The 11283-nt window shown below is 37.3% G+C and overlaps 1 protein-coding gene across 1 annotated transcript; it reads left to right on the top strand.

The window, feature by feature from the left end:
* The first annotated feature begins 9029 nt into the window (after positions 1-9029).
* On the top strand, positions 9030-9788 carry LOC137839410 (uncharacterized). Its single transcript, XM_068648527.1, has one exon. It carries the CDS (start codon positions 9030-9032, stop codon positions 9786-9788), a length of 759 nt encoding a protein of 252 aa, XP_068504628.1.
* Positions 9789-11283: the final 1495 nt, after the last annotated feature.

The raw sequence follows: 11283 nt of genomic DNA, 5'->3' as shown, positions 1-11283 counted from the left end.
TTCAAGACATGTGTTTGATGAAGCCAAATGTGTAATTTTCCTTAGTGTTTGCTTTTGCTTTAAGGATGTCTTAGGTATAAATTAGAGGTTGTTTAAAGTAGGTTTTTTGCTAGGTAACTCACCTTTTAACCCCTGACCATGTGATAAGAGCAAGCACAAGTTTTATTGAACTGTTTTGCACATGTTTTGCAAAAATATCCTTTACTGCATAGAAAATGAATATGTTCTTCTCTAAATGAATAAACTCTTTTCTTAAACTGATGCTTTGATTAAGTGTTTTTAAAAATCGTGTTTTGTGCATCAAGTATTTTGACTAAGTCTTCATTCCATCAAAACGACTGTGTTTCACTTGTTAAAAAGTTTCAGTTATCGTTTTGAAAATGAATCTTTTCTTCTGTAAATGAATAGATTCTTTTTAGTCTGGTGCCATGGTTTTCTTAAAGGGCTTTTTACGTTTTATCCTTGCACCAGGGAGTTTGTCTAAGTCTCCTACATATAACAAATTCTCTCACTGCCTTTGAAAATAAGTCTGTTCATTTTATTTTCAATCTGTTCTTTTTGTAACAGCTTTAACTGGTTTTTGAAAGTTTGTTATAAAAAATTTTCTATAAAAGGAGAGTTTGTTCTGGCTTTTAAATGTTGTTCATATCATTGAGAAAACTAGTTTTACAACAGAGAAATAAGAGATTTCAGAGGATTAGCATGAGTTCTTGAAAGATTTTTCAAATCACAAAGTGTGCTTGTTCTTGGTTGGTTCTAAGGCTTGGTTAGAGGTGTTGTCACTGTGTGAGCAATCTATTCTACTGGTTTAAGGCAAATTTTTGCATTCTCTATCAGGTGTATTAGTTTCTTTCTTCAATTTTTTTTAAAGTGTGGTTGTAAACCCTTCTTGATAGGGTTTCTTGAAGAGTAGTGTGTGCTTGAATAGTGTTTTTCAGCAAGGTGTGCCATGTTCTTGTAGGGTTCAAGAACAATGGTGTTTGTAATTGTTTTTAATTTTGGTTTAGTGAATTTCACCTTGGATTAGGTGAAGACTGGATGTAGCTTATTTGAGTGAACCAGTATAATTGTTCTGTGTTCATTCTCTTTTAATCTCTGCACTCAATAATCGCTGATCAAACTAATCTGTTAAGAAATAAATCTATTCAATTGTGATTGAATCTGTTCTTTCTAGGCAGATGTATACTGTTCTTGTTTTTCTGGAAAACTTTCTGAAAGAACTTCTACATAAATCTATATGTGTTGGAACATCATTGAAATTCATGTTCTGTGAAGGTTAATACAATTTGTTAAGTGTTTTAAAAACAAGCATTGACTTTGTATTCAAAGGTTGTGATTAACTGTTGTAGCTCTCTGTTTTAATTCTGTGATTAGCTTTGAATGCTCATCGGATAATGTTTCATCCTTCGAATCATTTGTTGAGGATTCTGTTTTATTCGAGAAACTAAGTAATGAAGAGGGGGAGAAAGGAGAAGGGTCGGAGGTTACCAAAGGGGAAGGAAGGGGGTGGGTAACGGAAAAAACAAAAAAGGGCCTTGGAAAAGAATGTGCATAATGTTAGAATGGATGACTTTAAACTAGAGAGGGGGGGGGGGGGTTGAATTGTTTAAAGAGGGTTTTCGCAAACTTTTAAGCCAAGAATAAAATTACTTCGAGAAACAAATGATAAGGAATTCAGTTTGCCAAAACAATAAGCGAAAGCAACAGCACCAGAAAAACAATCGGTTGTTTCGTAGAAAGAATCGGTTGTTTATACCAGTTTGCAAAAATCAAAATTGAATTTAAAGAGATTAAGGATAGAGAGAATGCACACAGATGTTTATACTGGTTCACTCTAAACCCAGAGCTACATCCAGTCTTCTCAAAAACCACTGAGGAATTCCACTAAGCAATCAAACCTAGATCACTTACAACACAACCAAGAAAGTGACCTTGATCCTCTCAAGACACACACTTCTCTTGGTCAACACACCAACACTAAGAATACTGATCTTGATCCCCTCAAGAACACACAACACTTCTCAGCAAACACACAAAGATTCTTTCAACAGATACAAGGATTACACTTGTTACAGAAGCAAATCTCAAATCAATACAAGAGAAAATCCTACCTCACACTCTTTTATTAAACTCAAAGCAATCTCAACTTTTCAAAAACTCAAAACTTGTGTAAAACCCAAATCTGTTTTACTGTATTTAAAACAAAGTTGTTTGTTATCAAATCTTAACAAACTATTCATTGCTTTTATAGATTGATCAAAGCATTAAAAACTGGAGCGTAAACAGTTCGAAAATCAATTAATGCTCAATTAAAGCACAAAAACAATTTTTCTGTTATGGTACCAAAACAAACAATCGGTTGTTTCCTCGAATCAATCGGTTGTTTTGGTTTTGACAACTCAACCATTTGAAAAACAGTTTTCAACCTTTTCTAAAAACACTTAAGTATAAAACAATCGGTTGTTTCGACAAAACAACAGGTTGTTTTTCACTTAGCTTGAAAAACATTTTTCTTTTAAAAAGATTGAGAATGCCTATGCTTTGGATTCAATCAAGAGTGAATTACATAAACAATCTACCCCAGATCCTATCTAAGACAGCTCAGCAATAGCAACCACAGTCTAGCCTTCAACATCCTTCAAAGGGGTTTGGATTCTTCAAAGCTTGAACACCACTTGGTTCAACAATGTCCCCCTATTTGATGAAGACAAATCCCTGATGCTTGTGTTGTACCTGATTGAATCTGAAGCAGTTCCTGCAAAACACAGTTTTAAGCAAAGCATAGAACTTCTGATATTTGGTTAGCACAGAAACAAATATAGAAATTCAGAACATAATATCAGAGTAAACAACAAACAAATATTGGAGCAAAAACCTATGAGGTTTTACTCATACAAACTGTTTTGCAGAAAATAAAAACTGAAACCAAACACAACATACATCTCCCCCTATTTGTCTTCATAAATAGACAAAAAGAAGAGATGAAAAAGATAATTGTTCTTAATACATCAGATTTAAAACAGCAAAAGCAGAAAAATAGAAAAAACTGATACAACCACAAAAAACAATCGGTTGTTTCGATACACCAACCGGTTGTTTTTCTCTTCATTCATCATCATCAGCATATTGAAATCAAAGATCTGGTTCTGTAGTGCCTCAATCTGTTCATCTAGGGTCATGAAACGTGCGTCCATGCTGTCAAACCTGTTATCAATCCTCTGGAAATTGAGACACATAGATCATGGAGATTCCTTTGATTCTCCGCAAAGCTATCAAGCCTATTAACCATGAATCTCTCAAAAGGAGACATGGTTTGCATTCTTTCTTCTTGATTTCCAGCACCATCACTAGGTCCAGCATTTTGATGTGCTTCAGGTTGATCTTCATGTTGAAAATCCATATCTGCAGCATGTTCATCTTCTTCATGATCAGCAACAGCACTAGATGAGGCTCCAAGGTCACCATCTTTGCTAATCCATTTGCCACCTACTTTGGTGAATCCCATTTTACTGAGAGATCCATTGTTCAACTCTTGAGTTGACTTGACCAACTCAGATGTTTCATCCTCTAGGTTCACTTCAAAATATAGTAGAAATTTAGAAACCAAAACAACATATGGATAGTGATAGTTACTTAACCTCATTGCCTTTTGCATGTGCTCTTTGATGATGTGTATCCAATTAATTTTGATCTTCTTCATAATGCAGAAGATGTACACCAGATCTTCTTCTGTAAGAACTGAATGATTGCTCCCCCTTGGAGTTAGAATCCAAGTCACAATGAGGGCTATCAACCTTTCATCAAGCCTTAAGCCACCAACCGAACAAGTCCTAACTTGTGCATTTTAGTTCTTCAAACAGCTCTTGTAGTATTGAACTTTGTTGAAGTCCTCCACTACTCCAAGGTTCCCCTTGTTAATTCTGAGGCCTGAGTACTTTAGACCAGCTACAACAATCCACACATCATGTGTAATCTCCATATCTACACCTTTTACATGAGAAACAAGGTTGTTTCCTTCAAACTTGAGATTTGTGTAGAAAACTCTTATCAAATCTGGATAGATATTCCCTTTCATCTCCAAGAACTTTCTAAAGGGCTGATCTTTGAGGAGCCTTCTGACATTGTCCAGCTTTTGGCTTTTCAGCCAATCAAAGCAAACAACTTTAGGGTTGTTTATCACTTTGGTGCTAGTCTCAAATCTATATCTCTCAATAAGATCATTATCACCAGAAAACCATCCTTCAAGCCTTCCTCCAGACCTTATTGCTTTGGATTTGACTCTTCTTGAGGTGGGAGGAGTTGAGTCCATGATGGCAGAGAAGAAAACAGAGAAAAACTCACACAATATTTGCAAGAGATGTTGCAATTGGTTGTTCTTGTGGAATAGATCAACTGTAACAGATTTTATAGCAATAACAGAATCATAAAGCATTCAATGACATGAGTGGGTACCAGATTTTCAGAGAGAGAGGACTTGACCATGCCCTGCACAGAAAACGTCAGAAAAAGCAGAAAATCACATGGTCTTCACATGTGATCTTTGACAAGTCATTAAAAGCTCTTCAATTTCCAAGATTTTGGAATATATTTCTTTATGACTGTTGTAACTTCTTTCTGAGCGTGATAAGCTTTCAACACATGTTTATTGACCAAGGATTCTTTCTTTAATTTGATCTGCAACGGATAGAAATTCAAAATAGAAATTAAATTGATTTCTTCACAGTGCTGTCAGACTCAAAACAATCGGTTGTTTTGAGGAAACAATCGATTGTTTTTCTGCAGCAGTTAAAACTGATTTTGAAATTTTAACTATTAGCAGAAAGAATTCAAAGCAGATGAAATCACACATTTTAAAGAGGTTATACAAACATGAAAATGAACTTTAAAAACAGGTATTAAGAACAGAGATAAGGAAGGTCTTATCCTTTGTGTTATTCTTTCAATGAGTCATGTGCTTTGTGATCAAGAAGCCTTATTTTAACCGTTGAGGGCTTTTGGACAGATATAGAACATTGATTCAGCTTCAATGTTGGTCTTTTTCTTCCAAGAACTTGATCAGACGACTCAGTCCCTCACACTTCTTTAGATTTCTTGCACAAACATGAGTTCAAGCAACAAGATTTGGCCCCTTCACAAATGTGGGTCCAATTGATTTCTTTTTCTCATTTGGAACCTCACATCCTTTAGGAATCCATTTCATGTAGCCCCTGGGAACAAAAAACTTCCTTATTTTGCAGAATCTAACCGAATGGCCCTTTTTCATGCAGTAAAAGCATGTAACAACCGGTTGTTTCGAGTTAACAATCGGTTGTTTTACTGGCTTTCTTGAAATTTTTTTTGAAAACATATCTTGTTTGTTTTGTGGATTAAAGCCTAAACCAGCCTTTCCAAAAACACAACTTTGAGATGCCAAGACATTCTCAAAGTTAGATTTCCCTTTTGAAAGCTAGTCCACGGTGTGAATAACATAATGCACTTTTTTCTCAAGATTTTCACAATTTTCGCAAATGAGAGTGTCACACTTGCAAGAAGAATTTTTGAAATGTGTTTCCAGATTTTTGAAATCATTTTTAGATTTTTCAATCTCATCTTCAAGTGATTTCACTCTCTCTTCCAGCCAGCTGTTAAGTTCTTTCAATCTGTTGTTTGAAAGCACCAATCGATTAGCTTCATCGTGAGTTTCTTGATACGCTTCAAGCAATTCACTATAATTTTGTTCATTTAAAGAAACATAAGAACTTACTTCACTTGAGCTGCAAGATTCATCATCATCTTCAGCAATCAAACAGATGTTTGCTTTCTCATCTTCACTTGATGAAGAGCTTGATGATGATACCTCATTCTCATCCCAAGCTATGTAGGATCTCTTTGTCTTGCCCTTCTTTTCCTTGTAGCTAGGCTTTTTCTCCTTGGTTTTGTTTGGACAATCTGCCTTTATGTGACCTTGCTCACCACAGCCAAAACAAGTATAGTTATTGGAATTAAAATAATTGGATTTCTTGGTTCCATACCTATCTTTGTTGTTGTCCTTGTCGCGGTTCCTCTTCAAGAATTTGCTAAACATTCTTGACAATAAGCTAAGGTTTTCCTCATCACTATCATCGTTGTATTCTTGTTTGCCTTTGTGCTTGGAAGCTTTTAAGGCAATGCTCCTTACGTGCTTGTCTTTGCTTTCTTAAACATTGAGTCAATTCATCTCTAACTCATGTTCCCTAAGCTTGCCATACAAAGAAGCCATACTCAAGGATGTTAGATCTTTAGATTCAGATATAGAAATTACCTTAGGTTGCCATGCTCTATCAAGACATTTCAAGATCTTGATGTTTAGCTCTTCCTTTTCAAAGGTCTTGTCAAGGCTCATGAGATGATTGATGATGTGCGTGAATCTTTTCTGCACCTCAGCAATTGTTTCACCTTTGAGCATTCTGAACATCTCATACTCTTGGATTAGAGTATGCTTCCTAGCTCTCTTTACCTCATTTGTACCTTCATGAGTTACCTCCAAGGTGTCCCACATTTCTTTTGCTGATTTGCATTGAGAGACCTTGAAAAACTCATCGGAATTTAAAGCAGAGGTTATTATGTTTTTAGCAATGCAATCTAATTTGGCCTTCTTGCTTTCTGAATTAGTCCAATGGGACCAAGGCTTTTCAATGAAAGATCCATCTTTTTCAAACTTTGGGACAAAAGGACCATTTTCAATTGCATCCCAAATTCCTTTGTCAAGTGATTCCATAAAGATTTTCATTCTCACTTTCCAAAATTGGTAGTTCAAACCACAAAACAGAGGTGGTTTGTTGATTGAAGCACCTTCCCTAAAAGGTAGTCTATCAGCCATCAAAAAACAGTTTTAGGATCACACTTGAATAAATTTCAAGAACCAAACTCTTGATGCCAATTGTTAGAATGGATGGCTTTAAACTAGAGGGGGGTGAATTGTTTAAAGAAGGTTTTCACAAACTTTTAAGCCAAGAATGAAATTACTTCGAGAAACAAATGATAAGGAATTCAGTTTGCCAAAACAATAAGCAAAAACAATAGCACCAGAAAAACAATCGATTGTTTTTGTTTATACTAGTTTGCAAATATCAAAACTGAATTTAAAGAGATTAAGGATAGAGAGAATACACACAGATGTTTATACTGGTTCACTCTAAACCCAGAGCTACATCCAGTCTTCTCAGAAACCACTGAGGAATTACACTAAGCAATCAAACCTAGATCACTTACAACACAACTAAGAAAGTAACATTGATCCCCTCAAGATACACACTTCTCTTGGTCAACACACCAACACTAAGAATGCTGATCTTGATCTCCTCAAGAACACACAACACTTCTCAGCAAACACACAAAGATTCTTTCAACAGATACAAGGATTACACTTATTATAGAAGCAAATCTGAAATCAATACAAGAGAAAATCCTATCTCACACTCTTTTATCAAACTCAATCTCTAAGCAATCTTAACTTTTCAAAAAATCAAAACTTGTGTAAAACCCAACTCTGTTTTACTGTATTTAAAACAAAGTTGTTTGTTATCAAATCTTAACAAACTATTCATTGCTTTTATAGATTGGTCAAAGCATTAAAAACTGGAGCGTAAACAGTTGGAAAATCATTTAATGCTCAGTCAAAGCACAAAAACAGTTTTTCTGTTATGGTACCAAAACAAACAATCGGTTGTTTCCTCGAATCAATTGGTTGTTTTGGTTTTGACAGCTCAACCATTTGAAAAACAGTTTTCAACCTTTTCTAAAAACACCTAAGTATAAAACAATCGGTTGTTTCGACAAAACAACATGTTGTTTTTCACTTAGCTTGAAAAACACTTTTCTTTTAAAAAGATTGAGAATGCCTGTGCTTTGGATTCAATCAAGAGTGGATTACATAAACAATCTACCCCAGATCCTATATAAGACAGCTCAGCAACAGCAAGCACAGTCTAGCCTCCAACATCCTTCAAAGGCGTTTGGATTCTTCAAAGCTTGAACACCACTTGGTTCAACACATAAGACTTTGTGGCTTTTCAGAAAAAATCTACTTTTTTTTTGTACGAAAAAGGAATTGAGCTCACAGGGAGTATTAGTGGAAGGGACAGCTGTGTCAGCTACTCAACAAGTCAATGTAGCGTGTGGGGTTATACAAAACACCTTGGCCAACCTAGTAGAAGTGGTGGAGTCATTTAGCTATCTTAATAATGGGCCCATTGTATCTGAGGCCCAATGTAAGGAAATTGGATTGCAAGCCCAATCGAGTAACAGGGGTGGGTGCGTATCAGATGCAGGAACGCCTTTGGGAGGAACACGCGATTCAGATGGAGATGTCGGTCAATCATCGACGTCGGAGAGTGAGAGGGAGGCGTAACCGCTGGTGAAGTCGTTGATGAAGAGCAGTAAAGGGGTCTCTAGCTTGCCCCTTTGGGTAGAGAAGTCGCAATCAAAGCAAAACATTTGTCGGACAACCTCTATGATGGAAGGATGTGGGGGAGATTCAGGGAAGAAGACGCTTAACTTTGGTTGTGGAGGAGAAGAACCCATAGCGGTGGACGATACTCAAACTCCAGACAGAGTACGTCATCTGCGCGCGTTATGGGATCAGGGGGATCAAACGGTTCAACGGCGGTGTCGTTCTAAAGGGGGCCTGGGATCGTTACATTATGGAAATAGATACTCGACCAGGTCAAGCTCAATCTCTTATGCTTTATCTGATTCTGAAATTGTTTAGTGTAATAATCGTATTAGGAAGGAAGCAGTTGAACCTGAACCAACTAGAATTTGGGAAGTAGGCAAAAGGTTGGGAACGACTTGTTCACGGGATAAAAACATGATGCAAAAAGAATTGGAAGTTATGGAGGATAGGGATAGGCAAGTTCTGAGTAAGCTGAAGAAGGGAACGAAGACTGGTTGTTTATGATTATTGTTAAGATAAATATCAGAGGTTAGGGGGAGGAGTAAAAATGAAATATCTTAAGCACATTATTTGTAAGGAGAGAGCGGAATTTGTGTGTATTCAAGAGACCAAAGTTATGGAGTTTTATGATAGTAGATGTTTTGCTTTGTGGGGGGATAATAAAGCTGGTTGGGTGCATAGCGAAGGAGAGAATGGGGTAGAAGGCGTTCTTTCTATGTGGCACAAAGAAGCGTTTGAATATAGCTCCCATGTCAAAGGAAGAGGTTTCTTAGCTGTTACTGGGGTTCATACTAAATTGAATTGCTTATGTATCGTCGTTGATGTGTACGTTGCATGTTCACTAAGTGATAAGGCAGTCATGTGGGAGGCTCTGTCAAATATAAGAAGGGTTAATCAGAATGAGGTGTGGTGTTGTTGCGGGGACTTTAATGCTGTTAGGAGTATAGAGGAAATGAAAGGTGTTAGAGGATTTTCTAGCCAGAAGAGGGAGATTAAAGAATACAATGAGTTCAGTGATAAGAATGTGTTGGTGGAGCTACCTATTGTTGGTAAAAAGTTTACTTGGTACAAGTCAGATGGGTCTGCCAAAAGTAGACTAGATAAATTTCTAGTTTCCTTGGAGTGGCTCCAAATGTGGCCTATGAGTAAGCAGTATGTACAACCGAGGGAAGTCTCAGATCACTGTGTTGTAGTGGCCAAATCATGGGTTAAAGATTGGGGTCCTAGACCGTTTAAAACAATAGATGCTTGGCTTTCGAAATTTGGATTCATGGATCTGGTGAAGGGAAAGTGGAACAACTATGAGGTGCAGGGAAATAGAATGTCCAAGCTCAAAGATAAATTGAAGTTTTTGAAAGGTGACCTTAAGGAGTGAAATAGGAGTGTCTTTGGAAATCTTGAGGAGAGTAAGCATAGGATCACGATGGAAATTGAGAAGCTTGATGTAAAAGATGCTGAATGTGATTTAATGGAGGGTGAAAACTTGAGAAGATTGGAGTTACTCAGTCAATGGAAGCTGATAGAGAAAAAAGTGGAATCTTTAAGTAGGCAGAAAGCTAGATCTACTTGGTTTAAGCATGGGGATTCTAACTCCAAATATTACCACTTTATTATTAGGTGGAGAAAACTCAGGAATGAAGTTAAAGGTGTTGAAATAGACAATCAGTGGTGTGAAGAACCGGAATCTGTGCACAGGGAAGCAAAAAAAGTGTTTGAACAAAGGTTCATGGCCACTACCGATCATAGTGTTCGACTAGGTCTCGTGGACTTCAGGTCTCTTCCAGAGGCAGTGAGTTTGAAAATGGTAAACGCTTTTTCTGAGGAGGAAGTAAAGGCTGCAGTTTGGCTGTGCGAGGGAACTAAGAGTTCGGGTCCAGACGGCTTTAACTTTAATTTCATTAAGAGTAATTGGGAGATCTTAAAGGAGGATATCATGGAAGCTGTATATGCATTTGAAGAATCTGGGACCTTTCCAAAGGGATGTAATGCTTCATTCATTGCTCTTATTCCCAAAGTGAAAGATCCTGTCATGATCGATCATTTCAGACTTATATCTCTAGTGGGAGCTTTATATAAGATTATTACTAAGGTCCTGTCGTGTCGTATCAAGGACGTCATGCACTTGGTTATAGACGACGTTCAATTAGCTTTCTTGGAAGACAGGGGTATGTTAGAAAGTGTCATGATGACTAATGAGGTAATCGAAGAGGTTCGGAGGAACCGGAAGAGTGGGGTGTGCCTGAAGGTTGACTTTGAAAAGGCGTACGACTCGGTTAGATGGAGTTTTTTTGTTGGATATGCTACTGAGGATGGGGTTCCATAGAAAATGGATAAAGTGGGTAAAAGGTTGTTTGGAGATGGCTATGGTGTCTGTGCTGGTTAATGGTAGCCCAACAGAGGAGTTCAGACCTACAAGGGGGTTGAGGCAAGGTGACCCTTTGGCACCGTTTCTTTTCCTCATTGTCGCAGAAGGGTTGGCTGGCTTACTTCGCAAAGCTGTGAAGGAAGATTTGTTAAGTGGTATCAAGGTGGGGAGAGCTGAATTAGAATGTTGTATGTTACAATTTGCAGATGACACCCTGTTCATGTGTGAAGACTCCTTCTCCAATGTGTTTACAATGAAGGTCATTCTCAGGGTCTTTAAACTTGCTTCTGGGCTGAAAGTTAATTTCTATAAATCAAAGTTGGCAGGTTTGCAGGTAGACAAAAATACCATTGAGATATATGCGAGAACTCTTAATTGTGATATCATGCAGATACCTTTTATTTATCTGGGGTGCAAGTAGGTGGTAACCCAAGGAGCATGCAGTTTTGAGAACCAGTCGTGGAAAAAGTTAAAGCTAGACTTAGTGCTAGGAATGGGAAATGCT

Source organism: Phaseolus vulgaris, chromosome 3 (genome assembly GCF_051622355.1).
Source record: "Phaseolus vulgaris cultivar YP4 chromosome 3, ASM5162235v1, whole genome shotgun sequence".
Taxonomy (NCBI): Eukaryota; Viridiplantae; Streptophyta; class Magnoliopsida; order Fabales; family Fabaceae; genus Phaseolus; species Phaseolus vulgaris.
The sequence above is the reverse complement of the archived record's forward strand: the minus strand, read 5'-3'. Positions and strand labels throughout refer to the sequence as shown.